This window comes from Sander vitreus, chromosome 24, assembly GCF_031162955.1.
Source record: "Sander vitreus isolate 19-12246 chromosome 24, sanVit1, whole genome shotgun sequence".
Lineage (NCBI taxonomy): Eukaryota > Metazoa > Chordata > Actinopteri > Perciformes > Percidae > Sander > Sander vitreus.
The window spans coordinates 12624157-12642949 of NC_135878.1; the positions used below are offsets into that span (position 1 = coordinate 12624157).

Consider the following 18793-nt stretch of genomic DNA (forward strand, 5'->3'; position numbering starts at 1 on the left):
GCCCTTGATGACCAATCATGAAACGGAAAAAATGGGGAATAAACACGATTCAGTGATTGTGAGATCGATGTGCTCCTAACAGAGGTAGAAGATCGAAACAAAATCATGTTTGGAAGCCTTAATCCTTGTGTGGTGTTCATATTTTTGTTACACAGCCTTAATACTTAACAGATTTAGCTCAATTAACAATCGATAAATACATCATTTATGGTTCATATTTGCCATTTACCCCTGTGAGATAACATTTACGATCATATGATCGTTTTCATTTTTCGTGAGAAAACAAGGAAATTAAATTTTTAAAAAGGTAAATAATAGAAACAAGATTTTTGATCATTATTGGGGCTTATTTCTTAGAACTCAATCAGAACAGGTGAAAGTGCTTGAAATGTAACTTTGTATGGGAATAGCAGGTGCAGAAAGACAACATTCCCACACACAGACACCTACAATCAGACACAGAAACACACACAACACACAGCAGGCCCAGTTAGCAGGACACAAGTAAGTTGCATAGCACCTACAATTATTACATTTGGGTCCAGTAGACCCTAGACCTAATAGTTATGTGTACAATGACTGTACCGTGTGCAGTCATTGAAAATAAGTTATTTTTTATGTTCTTCACAGAAAATGAACCAAGGCCAATGAGTTTGAGTTAGAAGAAATAATAAATAGCATAATATGTCTTTTATTATTAAAATTGTTGAAATTGAGTGTGCTCACAGATTCTCACTCCCATCTCGTAAAATACGGACGTTTGGTCAGGTGCCTTTGTCGTTCTTATTGACGCTAAGAGTCTCCTTTAGCGTCCGCTGCACGGTGTGGGAGGATCCCCTGCCTCTCCCCGTTGCTGGCAGCCCCCCCGCCGGGCGCCGCGACCGGCTCTGGGTCGGCTTGGAAAGAACGGGATTGTTGGGATCAGGAAAACAAAAAGTGGGTTGGGTTCGGAAAACGGGGATACCATCGGCGTTCACTACAAAACCTTGGGAGCATTACGCACGATCTCACGCATGGTCAAAAGGTTGAGGAAAACTGGGCACGTTTTTACGCATGGAAATTCTTTATAAATCCCGACTTCTGCGAGGAATGTTGCGACCTATCCCCTGACCAATCGGCTATCCTAACCTTAACCACTCATGGTCAACGCAACCAATCGAGCTGCTATTGAAGGACGGGTCTTGGCGTGGCCATAGTGGGAACTGTTTTTTTTTGTGAGCAGCGCTTAGCCTTGAAGCCAATTTTGTCCCGTGGCCACTTGCAATGGTGGTATTGCAAAGAAAAATGACCCTGGGGCTCAAAGAATTCCCCCCCATCATTGTAAAAGAGAAGTCTGTAAAACTGCTGCCAGGACACCTCAAACTGCAAATAAGGTCAATTATGACACTTTATATTTTGAAGTGAATCCATTGACTTTTTATATTGATATTTTAACATATCGCTAGGTTTTCAAACGAGATATGAGATTAGACAACACCGTTCATTAGTTTGTTGCGTTTAATGACCACGTTCTTCTGTAAAGCCGTGCCCGTCTGCATCTTTCCTCTTACTCCCAGCGCAGCTGCGCCCCCACTCACTCGCACACACTTGCCACGCTGCCCTACCCCCCCACTCACTCACACACACGCTCTCCTGCAACAGTGCCTGATCCACACTGCTTGACATTTGTCTACAGTTTTAACTTATCAACAAAGCTGTATATTTTGTTAAGCATGAGAGGAAAACCTGTACATGTACCACTGTTACCATTGGTAACTTTCTGTTGTGGTGGCCGCCACGGCGCAAAACACGAGGAACGCACAAAAGAAAATAGTAAGAAAAAATAAAGTAATTAAAAACATATGTACAGAATAATGCACAAAATATATATTGTTAAAATATATGAATAAATACATATACAGAAAGAAATGAACAAATAAATATATATAAGAAAAAATAAATGCATTTTTGTAATCAATATCTTTTTATTGAAGATGTATTCAGTATACCAGAGGTACAGTACTGAATGGTCATTATAGAAACATTAAATGAACATGTACATATTAACAGCAGCCAGCACCAATATACTTACTATAAAGTATTAAATTCCTATAATTAATCAATATTTTGTTATCACAGATCTTATTCTTCTTCGTCCTACCATGACCTCTGCCTTCCCATACATGAAGGGGGGGGGGGGAAATCGCACACCAGGCAGGGCCAATCGTATTTCAGGCTTCAGCCCTGCCCCTGATAATTATAAATCATATTTCCGTATATGTATATCTGTATCAAAGTAGTCATGTGTTGCAGCCAGAGACTCACTCAGGCCGACTGTAGAGGGCTGTAACAACTCTAGTTTTGGTTGAAATCAGAACATAGTTTTCTGATTTACATTTTTGATTACATTCTGATTTTTTAAAATGGAGTCTGGTGGGTTTAGCGATCTCTGAGCCGTTTCTGCTTAAACAAAGAGGATTTCTTTTTTTGTAAGATTATTTGTTGGGCATTTTAAGCCTTCATTTCTGACAGGACAGCCTAGACTTGAAAGGGGAGAGAGAGGGGGAATGACATGCAGCAAAGGGCCACAGGTCGGCGTTGAACCGTTTATATGAGTGCACGCTCTACCAGGTGAGCTGCCCAGGCGCCCAAACAAAGAGGTTTTCACCCTTTAAAAAAGGTTTTTACAGTTAGGAGGCAACAGAAACATTGCTGCATGCTAGTTAACACTATTGGCAGCAAGTAACATTAGCCTACCGTTAACTAGCAGCTGGATTAAACACGGTTAAAATGCTGACAGTTAACGGTGTAAAGTGTGACTGTATTTCACTGTAGCGGATTCCAACAGCGTTTACTTGAAACTCGCCTCGCCAGCCTGGAGGTACGTTATTGGAAAATACCCTTTTCCCATCTAGTGGTTGTTTTTGTCGTTTACCAGCAATTTACTGGTGAAATAAGATATTGTTATCAGTTATTTTTTTTGTTATAATAAAATAATAATTTAATTTTGACCTTATAGCCTAAGCAATAAACAAGCCATTCTTAAATGTCTCCGACTGTCATTTTGTGCTCTTTTTATAGGAATATATTTTTAAATCTTTTTGAAAGTGATCGGTCCAGGCACTGGCACCGTTTCAGCACTAGCATCGGAAAGAATCCTAACGATACCCAACCCTAACTTTAACGTACCAATAACTAGCACAAGTTGAAAGACTGAGTTATTTTCACAAAGAGGATGGCAAAATTCCCTTTTGTACAAAGTTACACAGACATGCATATTTTCCAAAGCGTTTAATCACAACATGATTGTGTGATGGCAGGCAGACCAGCTCTAAAGTTACACATTATGATGGGTCACAAATTTGGGTGCAACACCGGAAAAGCCGGTGTTTGAGTATACAGCCAGGTAAAAAGGTAGCAGATTTCTTTATATAGACCTAATTGTATTTTCATTTTAAAAAAAAAATCATCTGTTGTAGTTATAGCGAAAACCTGAGTCAACCTTGTTTGGGCTTTCAACAGATGGAGACAATTACGGGACTGTAAAGGATTCAAAACAGACTCTGAATTGGCCCTCTTCCTCCTAGACAGGTATGCAACATATCCATTTTATTCATAATATAACTTTACAATGCAAGATGAGGTTGTTATGTCAGTGCGAAATAACATCCCCCTTCAATTTAGCGGCTAGTTTTTATTTCTTTTCTGTCCGTTGGCCTAGCATTTATTTTGTCCCCCTGTACTTGTGTAAAAGGTCCTTGGGTAACATGAAAGGTGCTTTAATAATCCACGTTATTAAAATTACGTTGGTTGCTACAACACACTCTTGCTTGCAATGGCTTGTGACACAGTGACAGTAAAAGTTGTAACACTTGAAATGCAACGATGCATCAGTAACGTATTCTCTTATTGTAAATGAATGATTTTCTGTGCTAGCAAGACATTCATCGCAACTATATAACCTCACGGTAATGCTAACTTTGTAATACAGTGGGTAATACATGCCTTCCTCCGGTGGATATTACATTACGGCACCAGTCAGTACTCGCTAGAAAAGACCTTTACGACAGCAGGTGTGGTAAAAAAAAACACTACCGCTTTTGTCCAAAGGGGTCGCTAGAATCAACACAAACTGAAAGTTGCTCGTAGCTGCTTTAAGGTGTGCATGTATGGATGGATGTTTAAAGTCAAATCGGTGTAAGTTAAGGTACCAGGTTAGGAAGGAGGAGGTGCAAGACTTAGTTGTTGTGAAGCATAAACTAACAAACTTAGCAACGTGGCTTTCCGATTACTTAAACAAACACAACAACAATGTAGGTCTGGATGGCTTTAAATCAAACCAATACATGTGAGGGCTGAGGGAATTGTGGTCCTGAGGTCAAATAGTGCAGTCTCTGTTGTGCTGCATCCTAATTGTGCAGGCTGGTTGAAGCTAGTAGCTTCAGTCCTTGTGGTTAGCTTGGCGCTAACTTTTTTTTGTTCTTCAGTTGTTGTAAATAGCAGTTTTATAGGGATGGTGAGGTTATATCTCTTTCACACCACCTACCAGGGTTGGACTAGTGTCGTTTGACCAGGGTCCAACCCTCCTTTTGGAAATTCAAACCAAGCCAGTCTACATGGGTTTATCCCTGGTCATGACAATTCAGAGATCACCTGGGTCAACCCGGGCGCAATGCATAACAATTAAGCACTTAACCTTAAGTGCTAGAAATGGGTGGGGCTTTCACTTCATATTCAGTGAGCAGCTAACATCACATTCACTAGTCCATCTGTATACCGGCAGTGAAAGAGGTATTTGAGTGTGCTGGGAGACTGAGTTGGGTGGCTCTTCCTTGTCACTTAAGAACAGCTGCCATTTTTAAGAGCGCTGGGGTTGCATGGAATGGTTTCAGTTCTCAAGTCCAGTTTAAGTTGCAAATGCAGATGATAATCATCGGAGTTGCATGGATCCCGATAGTAACATTAACTTCATAATCCAATTTGTTTGTCAAAATCGTATTTAAAAAGACATTTGAAATCCTAAAATTCCAATTACTGGATTTTTACGACATTTTAAAGGAGCCACGTATTATAATACCTCATATCACCTTTAGAGAATTTCTTAATTTTCAGAGTGTTTAAACCTGACTGAGGTTTTCTGCTCTCCTTCCAGAGTGGAGCTCCACTTCACACCGCTACATTGTTTCTCTCTTATGTGGGTTATCATGTGTGCCTTTACATGTCCACTCACTCTAAAGGCTTTTTTACAGACAGAGCAGCTAAATGGTTTCTCTCCTGTGTGGATTCTCATGTGTCTCTGTAAATGCCCACCCACTGTAAAAGCTTTCTCGCATATTGAGCAGCTGAACGGTTTCTCTCCCGTGTGGATTCTCGTGTGTGTCTTTAAACTTCCGCTCTCTGTAAAAGCCTTCTTGCAGACCGAGCAGCTGAATGGTTTCTCTCCCGTGTGGATCCTCATGTGTTTCTGCAAATGTCCACTCACTGCAAAAGCTTTCCTACAGACCGAGCAGCTGAACGGTCTCTCGCCTGTGTGGATTCTCATGTGTCTGTGTAAACTTCCGCTCTCTGTAAAAGCTTTCTCACAGACGGAGCAGCTGAACGCTTTCTCTCCTGTGTGGATTCTCATGTGGGTCTGTAAACTTCCACTCCGTGTAAAAACTTTCTTGCAAACGGAGCAGCTGAACGGTTTCTCTCCCGTGTGGGTTCTCATGTGCCTGTGTAAACTTCCACTCACTGCAAACGCTTTCTTACAGACGGAGCAGCTGAATGGTTTCTCCCCTGTGTGGGTTCTCAAGTGTCTATGTAAATCTTCACTCTGTCTAAAAGCTTTCTTACAGACTGAGCAGCTGAATGGTTTCCTTCCTGCTTGCGTTTTCAAGTGTCTCTTCAGATGTCCACTGGTGCCACACTCGCTCTCACCAGCGCTACATCTTGAATCACTGACAGGGTCTGCATCACTATTTAGAGACTTTAAACCTGACTGAGGTTCTCTGGTCTCCTCCCAATCAGCACTGTCATCAGTCTCAGCTTCAGAAGAGTCTCCGGTCTGGTCATCAGTATCCGGTTGTAAATAATTATCCGAATCCGAGGTCCTGGCTGGTTCTGGTCCTCCACAGTCCTCTCCGTCAGCTTCCGTTTTCATCTGTTCAGTTTGTCTTTGATGAAGCTGTGTGAACTGAGGTTTCTCTTCATCATCTTCACTCTTCACAGGGACACTGACTGGGAACTTGGTAAGAGCAGCCTCCTCCGGCCCTTGAAGCTGCTCTCCATCCTGACTAGTTGAGAGTTCCTCCTGTTCCTCTTTAATGTGTGGGGGCTTTGTGTCCTCCTGGTCCAGACTGGAGCTCCACTCCTGCTGATGTTCTTCACCAACAATCACTTTCTGGACATCTGAAGGTAAAGCTGAAACACAAACAGCCATAAATGTGACATCATCCGCGTTACCCCAGGGGTCTCATGTATAAACAACGCACATACATGAAAAGTTTGTGTATGCTGGCTTTCATGCGCATGGTGCGATGTTTAAAAATTAACTTGCCTAGTCTTGTCTGGCTCTGTAACGTGACAAATTCTAACTGAAAAGTGCCGAAACACACTACATATTACTATAATATTAAATACTGAAATAAGAGTTTCGACTCCAGTTACTGTCATACGTCTGTGACTTCTATGTAAAATCAATTATTTCTGCTGGTATACCATAAAAAGGTACGATCATTTATGTGGAGAATGTTTCACATCAAAAAGGCCAAAACTCAAATGGGTTATGAAATTCACTGTTTATTTTCATAGGCTACTTAACCCTCTGAGGTCTAATCCATTCCCCCCCCGCCCCCCATCTTTGGTTCGCCTGGTCTCCTTGTGTAATAATGCTTGCAAATGTTAATGGCCTGTATTTATATAACGCTTTACTAGTCTTAACAACGCTTTTACATAGTACAGGAACCATTCACCATTCACACACACATTCACACACTGTGGCCAAGGCTGCCATACAAGGTGCCAACTGCTCATCAGATAAACATTCACACACATTTACACACCTATGGAGCAGCATCGGGAGCAATTAGGGGTTCAGTGTCTATTCAATGTTCAGCTCTACCACCTGAACTTGTGCTTACCTCAACCCTGTTATGCACAATCAAGTTATAGACATACATTTTTTTTCCAGGACGTCTATCGGTCAGAAAAAAACAAAAAAATTAGTATCCCTAATCCTTACTTCTCAATATCCTAAATAAACTCTTCTAACTCACCTAAATTAGAATAATAGTTGAGCTGTCCCAACTCTTTTTCTCTGCTAATTTTGTGGCCCTCACAACCAATAGCTAAATGGCGCCCACAATGGCCATGTACTTGACACATGCCTCTGTATCGATGAGGTCTGGTGGGTGAAATCAGTGGTTCTACCCACAGAGTAACCTTATGCCAGGCAGACACACCGCTGACAACACTGTTGGTGGATGTTGTGGAGACAGGAACCCGATATATGTGAACAGCTGCGGACTTGTACTGGTTATGCGGACGTACAAGAGGTTCCATTCTTGTAAAGTGGCTGCATGTGTTCACGACAATGCATGCACGCAACATCGTGGCTGCATGACCAGACTACAGCAGTCGCAGACACGAAATGCCGAAAGGTACGTCCGAGGCCTGGGACCAATAAGCAGCTAACGGAGTCCCAGTTCACGGACTCTGTTGTGTGCTTGTTGGTTAGCGGTTAATGGCGGCAGAAATAAAAATATAAAATTAGCATCCCTAGTTTCAGTATGTTTTTTTGTTGTATTTTTCAAGGAGAATAACAGCTGCAAAAGTTGTTTAGCCCGGCAAGATGAGAAAAGTAGCATCATGCTAGGAATGTCAGGTATGTCATGTCAGCAAAACCGATACAGTACCAAGTCGATACCAAAAGTCTCAAAACACGACAGTACTCATCTTTCTACAGTACCGGGGGATGCAATCTTTCTGGAGCTCATGCAGGGTTTTTCCTGCGTAGAGAAAGTTTTGGCGCCCCCCAAAGAGGTTTTAGCGCCCCCTCAAAGAGTTTTAGCCAGCGCCAAAGGAAAATCACGAGCGTCAAAACGTCCGATTTTCGTCAGCCAGCCTCTCGCTCATCCACAGCCACGTATAGACCGATGTTTTTCGGTCTAAACCTAAAAGCAAAAGCACACATAGGCCTACTGCTCACAACATAATGGGGTATCTCCGTTAATATTCATGAATTTTCTTGGTATGTAGCCTACATATCTAAGAAATAATATTAAAAAGACATTGAGTGAGTTTCGTGTGGGACCAACTTTATTTTTCAGAATTAAAGCATTCTTTTGGAAAATGCACCCACTGAACTTGTGTGAAAAGGTTATTTTTCACTGCGTGGCACTAAATGAATTATTTGGAGATGCTCACACACCCTCTGATGGATGTGTGGTCTCTGCCCTTTCTAGGTAGGACATTTGGGAACTTTTGCCATTTGGGATGGACAATTGGGAACAATCAACCACCCTATTAAAAACGGGCCAAATGTCCTGGGTTGGGCTTTCAATACTTTGTTAAATTTCTATTCTTCTTCCGTGCCTCTGGTATACTGACTGACTTCCAGTGAGAGGAAGGGAGGCCACACTGGGGCTAAGCCCACGTTCAGGCCTCACAGTCGGGCACCCTCCCCGGGCCCACACACCCCCTGGTGGATGTGGGTGTTTTGCAATTTTTTTTCGTGCCCCTGGTATACTAACTGACTTCCAGGGAGAGGAAGGGAGGCCAGACCGGAGCTGAGCCCACTCTCAGGCTTCACAGTCGGCTAGCACTAGCTCAGGAACATAGGACATTTGGGAACACTTTTGCCGTTTGGAAAGGACAATTGGGAACACTCACCCACCCTATTAAAAACAGGCCAAATGTCCCATTTTAAGTAAGGGAATTAGAGTGTTAGGAAAGACCAACCCAGGACGAAGACCGCTCATTAACTACTCTTTAGCGTCGCGTTTTTGCTTGTGAACGTGTATTACTGTGTTAAAAAAAAACAACTTGACTTTAGTGGTGTATTTTTGAACAATAAGTACGTTTTGTAGTTGTCAAGCCTATTGATACGTTTTTGGAAAAATGAGCCGTTTCACTGTCTTTTCTGCCTCAGTCAGCCGTTTTAAGGCTTATTCCGTTTTCTTCACCGCCCTGCAACTTCGTAAAGTAATTGCTTACTAATAAGTGTTTTTAGCCTTTTAAACTTGTGTACTCTGTGGAAATCTTCACGTTAAAGCCGCGACTTTGCAGCACGGCGGAGAGTCTTTTTTTTTTTTTTTTCTCCCAAAAGCGCAGCGGAGCTTTTTTTTTCCCTTCAGCATGCGTTGCTCTGTATGCAATGGTCATGCTGCTCAAATGTTAGCCACCAATTCTTAAGCATCTACGAGATTCACCTGTGTCTTGATTTTGAAACAAGGCTTTAAAAAGGTGCTATAGTGAAAAATAAAGTTTTTCTGATAGCTTCCATTTTTTCAGTATTTATTCAGCTGTTGAATAGAGTCAATCTGGTCAAATATTAGCCTTCATTTCGGAAAGTGATCACATAAACTTAGTTTTTCACCAAATATGTATGTTCCTAATATTGAATACAACAACATGCCATTGCTACTAAGTCACTATTATGCCTTATTAAGAGTTAATTCATCAACTTATGGTGTTTTTCCATCTTCCCTTTACAGATGACTAACAAAAAACACAATTCGGTGCCCAATTTGCTCAAAGATGTTCTTCGCCTTAGCGAACCACCTCAGGTGGACGCCATGGGGTGGCCAACGCAGAGGAGAGGAGCATCCTCCTCAAATTGGCTGCGAACCGGATAAACGTACGCAGCGAGCCCTGTCCATTAGCCGGGTGCCAGTATAAAAGCACCCGGCTGGACGAGCACTTGCTTGAAGGAAGCCACAGCAAGACTCCGACTGGCAGAGGTGACGAGGAAGGCGGCCGTGAGTCAGCTCGCTGAACTCCGTGCAACCCAGCCAAGGTGGGTGCTGTGCATTCTCTGTCAAATCCTTTCAGTGTCTCTAATAAGGCTCTTTATAAATGCAATGTATCATATGTGTGATGTAACTGTATCATCAGCATCCCCATGGTATCCAAGTTTGACATGCGGGACGAGGACAGCAGCGACCACGAACTTGATAGGGAAGGGGCTCCCATCGCAGAGGATTAGGTGGGGGACACGGGATGGAGTGCCAGGAGCGGCTTTCCTCCTTCCGAACAAGGTTTTACAGAGGAGGGAGAAGGGGCTAAAACTGAAGGTGGAGAGACTGGAGAAGGAGCTGGCCTCCTGCAGGAGGGTCTGCCGTCTGCAGGCCAGGAGGCTCAGCCGGCTCGTCGGCCCTTTACAACAGGTGAGTGCTGCTGACTGGAAGGTGAGGGATAAAGTACAGAAGGGATTTAAAAAAAATCCGTTTTGTGTACCAAAGTCTAAGAAAAGCCGAAGAGAGCGGGCGGAGGAGGAGAAGAGGGAGGCAGAGGCTGCCGTCAGCAGCGAGGAGGAGGTTGCTGCTTCAGAGGAGGCTGGCCGAGAGGAGGATGCTGGCCGTGAGGAGGTGGCTGGCCGTGAGGGGGAGGTGGAGCCCACAACCTCCACACCTTTGTGTACTACCTGTGCCAAGGCAAGAGCGAACTCTACACCTGGCGGTTTTTAAATGATGTGAAGGGCGTCAGAGAGTAAGTGTGGCGTGTTTTAGTTCTTATTTCACACACACAAAATAAAAATCACATTCAAGAAATCCAAAGTACACGAGGCTGTGTGGTAGGAACCTGTAATGGCTTATTTAACAATATGAGCATGAAACAAGCCTGACATTAACACCATCTAAATCCCAACATGTGTTTCAACAGATGGGCAGAACATCTCCTGAAAACGGGGAAAACGATCACTACTGCAAACTTTTACTTGAGGAATATTTACCAGTTCCTTAAATTCTTTAAGGAAACGCCTCCGTCCCTCTGCCGCCTGACGCAGTCACAAATAACTGGAGTATTTAGGGCTGTTAAACAGGCCCTTAACTTCATTGGGAAACAGGTTGTCAGGCACCAGATGGACATAAAGAGAAAAAAATTAAAAAAAAAAAAAAAAATTGAAAAGGTGGTTTCCAGGGACACCCTGAAAAGATGTCAGGCCCTGGCAAGAAAGCGGATCCCGGAGATACTGAGTAAGTGTTATCCTTCCCTTTGCTACTTCTCAACACAGCCATGTGTTGGTCTCTGTCCATGGTGCTGAAACTTTGCTCGCTCTTTTTTTGTCCTTTTTTCAGCCGAACTTGAAGCGGACCCGCCGTCACAGGCTCGCTACAGGTTTTACGGTTACGTAGCTGGCTACATTGCCAGCATCTGCGGCCACCGGCCGGGGGTGCTGGCCAACATGAGGGTGGCTGAGGTCGTGGCCGCAAAGGAGAGGGCGGAAGATGGTTTTGTGATTTCGTGTAAGTATGTCTGGACAAAATTTATCAGCTGCATTTCATTTGAAAATCATCTGACAAGAGTGTGTTTTGCAGATCAACGAACACAACACAAATAAAAACACGTTGAGCCAGCTCAAATGTTCCTCAACCAAGAGGAGTTCTCCTGGATGGAGAGGTGGCTGGCCATCCGGGAGGAGCACTCTCTTCCAAATGATTACATGTTTTTTTACGGCGGGCAAGGGCCCCGTAAAGAACATGGTTAGATATATGCAGGCAGCTTGGGTAGAGATGGGCCTGGACGGGAGGCCCAACTTTACCGATCTGCGTACTACAGTGTCTGCACAAGCATTCTGCGTTGCTGGGTTTCATAGAAAGTCTGATCTACAAATCCTTTTGTCTTGCTCTGTTCGATCTCTTTCAGACCAAAAAATGTCCACACGAAGGATGTCAGAAAAGAGATGGCTACATTCATGTGTCATAACCTTTCGACGGCAGACAGGTTTTGCGCTCTCAACTTAAGTGTGGCCCAATGCCGAGAGATAAGGAAACACTTTGAAGAGGTGGCATCAACCCCGGAGGGAGCTACTTCCTCAGCGAAAGCCTCCACCTCAGCCTCAGCCATCCCCTCCTCTTCAAAACGCAGCCGCCGGGACGACACCTCGGAAGACGGGAGTACCAAGAGTCCGGGTCCTCTGCAGTGGAGGAGGAGATGCGGGACATCAAGGACGAGGCGGAATTCATCCGAAAAATCGAAAGTGTAAGTAAAAAAATTTCCAACAATTTCAACACGTAGCTCTGTCGTTTGTACATTTGGAGTGCTGTCAGTAACGAGAAAAATGAAAACAATTGCTGCTGCCTACACCGTGTTATCCTCCTGCTAGCTTTAGCACCCAGGAGGCTGAAACAGGGCAAATTTTAAAGACTGCAAGACTTAGGAACCGTCTACAAACTACAACACTGAATAGAGATACAACAAAAATATTTATTAATTTCATGCCCAAACCCACACAGTTGTTCTGTGTCAGCAGGCCGATCAAGTAGAGGAGACGGAGGATGAGGACGAGAAGAAAGAGGGAAAAAAAATGGCATCAGGGGGATAAGAAGAAGGTCTCCAGCAGGAGGACAGAGATTGTAAGTAAAACCTATGCTTTAAAATATATTCTATGACACCAAACATAGGTGGACACACTCTAAGTTTGTATTGTGTCTGTGCTTCCTCAACAGACACCAACCAAGAGGCTGCACACCCCTGGGGTGACTTGGGATGTCAGAGTTACCCTGAGCCCCATCCAAGGGCTTTCCAAAACCATTTCAGACGGGAACAAGAGGGCGGCAGTCAGGTCCGCCGAGCACAAAAAAACTGAGAGAGCGAAAAGAGCTCATGAAGAAAAAAAAATCTTGTTTAAAAGGGAAAAAAAAGTGGGGGAAAAAAGCTTGAAGGGGACGCACACACACACACACATATATATATTTGTTCATAGTTTTATTATAGTTGGTTAGTTTTTTTACATTCATAGTTGTATATTTATATATAGAGATGTTTAGGTTAAGATAAAATATATTTGTTGACAGTTTTATTATATTTAATAGTAGAATGCTTTTAATTTTGCTTTTCTGGAAATATGGTTCAAACACGTATTGGGTTGTTGTGGATACAGCAGGTGACGTGCATTGCTATGGATTATATCTTCCATGGATTATATATCGGATTGCGTGGAAAGGTAGGATGCCTGTGTGTCTGATGTGAGGCTTCGCCAAGTGAGGAGGTGCGTCAGCGTCGCCGTTAGCGCTACGTGACACAGATTAAATTTAGCCAGCTCCGGGCTGTCACTGACATTGACAGATCGGAACTATCGCCACTTTATTTCAAAGATGTGTCGTTTGTGTGTTACGTGGTTTGGTGACAATTAAAAGCGGCAAACTTTGACAGTATGACAAAGCCAGAGTACAGTAACATCACGGCGGCACAGTAACGTCTCTCTTGATGCCTGGCTAAACAAAGTCAGAACACCTTAACTCAACTTCAGCGTGCCGGAACAAAGGCAAAAGAGCCTTAACAGCCGTTACGGCATTCTGCTGTGGTTTCTCGTATCGTTTTGGATGTTACGGTTGTCACAGCCCTTTATTTTCTCGTTAAAAAAATCAAATTGACTCACGATATTTATTCACATGATGAAAGAGGTCTCAAATAACCCAAAAATGACATTAACTCATTTTTGACCAAACATGATGTTACGGCGTTTTGCCTTTGTAGGGCAGTGTACTACTATGCTTATATCCGTAGGTGGTAGATCAAGCTGGACGTGCTTCGGTGATATTTTAATTCAGCTTTACACAACGTGCATATGGCTTACGACTTGTCTACGAGCCGTCCGGGAGTTTTGGAAAATAAAAAGCCATATTGCAGCGATATTGTAGGGTTGACAGTTGGTGATTTCACAAAATATTTACACATTCAGATGTTTGATAAATAATCATCAGTAATGAGGATATAATGACTAAGTGGTTAAAGGCAAATAATATTATTAATAATTATTATATTTATATAATTATATACAACAGCTAGAACAGTCTGGTAAGTTCAGAAAATGACATCAATGTGATGTAGGGGCTGGGCGATGCGGCAAAAAAATATGATCACAATAATTGTTCCCATATTGATCGATATCTATATTTATCACAATATATAATTTGATAACGCTGCCAGGTAGAAGAGTATCCTGATAATGACTGAAGCCTGAAGAAACCAGAGGGTTCATTAGTTAAACTTTCGAATATAGTTTAACATAAAAAATAGAATAACATAATGTAACTTTGAACTGTGCAAACATGGCTTGGTTTAGAATATATTGTGTGATAAAAGACTATATTTAACATCTAAATGTAAACATTTAACTTCGCAACGTGCTTTATCTGCCTTAACCATACAGTACAAGTTAGTAATGTAAATGTAAATAAAACTAAAAGCTGCGATTACTATCACATTCACTTTTTCATATGGGGCAACGGTCGCAAAAGCCGACAAGATTGTTGTTTTTCAGCCCCGCTAATGCTGCTAACAGCAGATCAACCACTAGGATGGTGGACAAAGCTTGTGGGCAGACTAACGTTAACATGGGCCCGCATTTTCAAACTCTCGCTGTGTTCGCTGGAATGGTACCTTTTCAACTGACAGAAAAGATTGGTTACGTTTCCCGTCTTAGTCGACCGGCGGCATATTTTGCAGACCGTGTTAATCTGTGCTTCGTCGCTTTTGAGATATCCAAACCACTTCCATATAATTGACGTCCAGTTACCTTTTTTGTCAACAAGTTCACTTTCGCCATCGCTTTCGTGCCCCTCGGTTCCACTCATTTCTTCACCGCCGGTAGCTCAAACAATGCTCTGCGTAGGAAATGGGCGTGTACGTTGACGGGCAAGCCAAAAACCTTCTTCTATTGACGGTTTTTTTGGCGGTTGGCAAGCAACTTTTGGTGTGCATTACTGAAATGGAATGGCGTTTATTTCTGCTGTGTGATAGGCTGTTAGATCTATCCGAATCGAGTAAAATATGTCCAAAGTTAATCACCGTTACACCATATTGACACACAAATTCATCAAAATGCAGGAAATCAAATGTTTAACACACACGTCTCTGAAACATATGCCCTTGGTCATCGATTTTTTTTTAAATAAATACATTGTAATATACATTTAACAATGTTGCGACATTCTCGTAATTCCAGGCATATATTCGTTTTATTAAATTACAAAAAAATGGATTTTATGAATTTGGTTCCCGGTTTTTTTTCTCTCTCTCTCTCTCTCTCTCTCTCTCTCTCTCTCTCTCTCTCACACACACACACACTAAACCTGATTCTGCTTTATTCTGTTTAAGAACCGTTTTAGTAACAATGGGATTGTTGCTTCTAGTTTGTATTTCACACGGAGCACTTAGAGTGTGACACAGGCTTAGCGTAAAGCTGGCTAGAACCGAATGTTATGAAGACTGAGGTTATAAAGTCAAGTAAGCAAGTGCAAGACGTTACGAAAGAAACAGAAGAGAATTAACCAGTTTCTTGTAATAAAATATGATGATGAATTAATCACAAAAACTAACACTGTTTAAAAAAAAAAACCTTACTGTTCGTTTCTTCTTTTCCAAATAAAAGTTGGAACACGTGTCTGTTATTAGGGGTATTAAGTTGTTGTTATTAAGTTAATTAATCCTGTAACATGAAAACACTTACTGGAAACCGCAGGTACGTATTTGTACTAATCCTCTTATGAAATACTTTAGATTCAGTAGCTAGCTGGCTAACAGGCAGTGAATGGTTTAGCTAAAGTTAGCTTAGCATCACTAGGAGAGCAGTAGAAAGAAAACAAACCTCCTCGCAGCTTCGTTTCCAGCTGTTTCCGGTGTCGGTCCATCTCTGATTAACAGACTAACTCCTCGGGGTTTCTACCGTTATTTGGAGCCAACTAACGGCTTCTCTCTGCTGACTGCTCCGGTGTTTAGCTCCGTAAAATGTGAACTGTCGTCGTCGTATTCTTCTTCTTGTAGAATTCCGGCAGTGATCTTCTTCCTCTGTCCATTTCCGGCAGACTAGGCACTGTTACCGCATTGCTGCCTCCAACTGGTGATGAGGACAGTCTCCATTAAAGATCCTCCTGGACCTTTATTTTCCTCAACGGCTCCGTGGATTTGATTATCAAGGAAAATGCAGAAAATGAAAATTGTTAAATGTGTATTATTTAAACTGAACATACAAAGTTAAGAAGAAAATAAGAAGTAATATATAACAAATGTGCAACCTTTTATTTTTTAATTCCAATGTTACAACGTGGTGACTGTAGTGCACGCAGTGTCACGCACACAGCACGCCTTTTTCTTTACTTAAATCTCACAGTTATGTAATTGCACAAAGTGACATTTGTGATTGCAAATTAGATTAATCATGCAGCCCTAAAGGAACAACAAGAAATATGTCATATGTCACAATATCTGTCTATTGAAACATTCAGCATCAAAAACAGGCAAACTTCAGTCAACTTATACAGCTATTGTTCCTTTTCTCTGAATACCTCTGAAGATTTCTGTCACCACCAGAAAATATGTTAAAGACAAAATGTTAAAATATGGTCCAGAGCCAAAAGTCTTCCAGCCTGAAGAAAGCCATGCAGCATTCAGCAGAATTAGTTTCTCTTAATTATTTTATTCACAAATGTCAAAAAAAAAAAAAACAGTATCTCTTTAAATATCAGGTGTATAATCTGCACTCAGAAATCTTCCTCATCATTTTTTCGGATTTTTCACTTCTCCATCTTATTTTTCCCATCAGTGAAGTTCTGCCTCCATCTAGTGGCTGAATAAAAAAAACAAAAACAGCATGTTTTCATCTCCCTTTCTTCGCTCTTCACTTGACTGAATCACTTTTAGAGCCAGAGTCCACTTATTAAAAGCCAGCATTTAAAGACGACAATAAGTAACGTGTAACCTTGAGTTTTCTTTTTTAACAGAGATTCATCATAACTCTCCACAGTTTTAGTTTTGCTTCAGCTTAACTTCAGCACTCTGGAAAGGCATGGATCCACCAAACTGTGTCTGAATTAATAACAGCCTGTCCTCTGCTGGGACATTTCTCTCTGGATGTGTCCCGCTTGGACCTGGAAGATAAACAGAGAGAAAACTATTTGTCAGTTTATGTTTTCCTTTAAGAAATAGTTTCTCTTTCAGAAACTGACTAACTAGTTTTTTTTGTTGTTTTTTTTAATATATTTTAAAGGCCCTTCTGGAACAGTACTAAAGTGGTTTGAATCCTATTTAAAGAATAGAAATTACTATGTGTCAATAGGTAACTATGCATCTGAGCGTACAAGTTTGACATGTGGAGTTCCCCAAGGCTCCATCCTGGGGACGACACACAGATTTATATAACCTTGTCACCTGGAGACTATAGTCCAATACAACACCTGGCCAGGTGCATTGAACAAATCAACGATCAACCATCTTCAATCAACAACGTTAAAAACAACAGACAAAACAAGAAATCTTGGCATAATTATGGACTCTGACCTGAATTTTAACAGCCACATTAGGTCAGTAACTAAATCTGCCTACTATCACCTCAAAAATATAGCAATGGTATATATATATATATATATATTTTTTTTTAAATATATTTTATGGTTTTGTGAGGGCACCCCCTAATTTTGTATTTATCTCTTGATATAGCATTAGTTCTCCGTTTGTGTAGATAGAACAGCTAAACAACATAAGAGTCAACCTCTAGACAGCTATGTTTCTGGTGTAAAAGGCCTGACTGCTTTACGTTAATTTAAGCAGAAACAGCCCGTTCTGTCTTTCAGAAAAAGCCAATTCACCACATTCAGTAATCAATGTGAACACATTAATGAAAAATGTTCACAACTCACCAAATATGACTCCAAAAGGCAATCCAGTTCAAGCATTATAGCCTATTAAATTTAAATCGGCATACACTATGACTCGGTTTTTCAGCTGCTGATGCTGAACACACAAGTGGGAGTAAAATGCAATCAGCTGAATGCTAGAATGTTAAGTACAGTTCTAGAAGGATAAGTTGTAGTTCTAGAATGACGGGTTGTATATCTAGTATTTTAAGATGCAGTTCAAGATTGAAACATCACCATTCTAGAATGCAAGGTTACAGTTTAACAATGTTTGTGGGAGGGGGAGGGAAAACAAATTGATCAGACATGGTAGGGAAAGATAGGCAGAGACTATGGTACTGAAGACTTAGAGGACTGAGATTATAGGAAAAGGTTATAATCATCAAAGCAGTGATTTTACCTCAGTTTTTACTCATCAGCTCAAATTGCACTTCTAGAATGTTAAGCTGCAGTTCTGGGATGTAAAATTGTGGTTCTATAAGACACAGTCATACAATGCGTGCACATTCTAGACTGTTTGTTGCAGGCATTGTTATACTGGGATTGAACTGCCCATTTTGTTTGAAAGTGGATCCGCTGCACCTGTGAGCCACAGCCACCCTACTGGACATTTAGATGACTGACATTATAAGGAAAGTTTGTAACATAGTACTAGACTTTTACATAAGATTGTAGAATGGTAACAACACTTTTCACAGGAATTTATTTTGAACTGAGCAACAGGAGGTCACCGTAGGACATGAGCATACAATGCACAGACATTTTAGACTGGCAAATTGCATGGATTGTAACACTGGGATAGAACTGCCAATCTTGTGGTTGAGAGCTGAGCTGATCTGCTCTAATGAACCACAGCAACACCACAATGTGCAGAAGTCAGAGATTCCCACTCTCAAAACAGCATCGCCCAACGTGGGGCTCGAACCCACGACCCTGAGATTAAGAGTCTCATGCTCTACCGACTGAGCTAGCCGGGC

The 18793-nt window shown here is 41.8% G+C and overlaps 1 protein-coding gene and 1 non-coding gene across 2 annotated transcripts; both read right to left on the reverse strand.

Annotated features, from left to right (window-relative positions):
• Positions 1–1944: 1944 nt before the first annotated feature.
• On the reverse strand, positions 1945–15947 carry LOC144512819 (uncharacterized). Its single transcript, XM_078243763.1, has 2 exons — positions 15773–15947; positions 1945–6381 (listed from the first exon to the last, which is right to left on the reverse strand). The coding sequence occupies exons 1-2, from the start codon at positions 15813–15815 to the stop codon at positions 5081–5083; spliced, it is 1344 nt and encodes a 447-aa protein (XP_078099889.1). The 5' UTR covers positions 15816–15947; the 3' UTR covers positions 1945–5080.
• Positions 15948–18720: 2773 nt separating this feature from the next.
• Positions 18721–18793, reverse strand: trnak-cuu (transfer RNA lysine (anticodon CUU)). Its single transcript has one exon. It is a non-coding gene; the product is annotated as a tRNA-Lys (tRNA).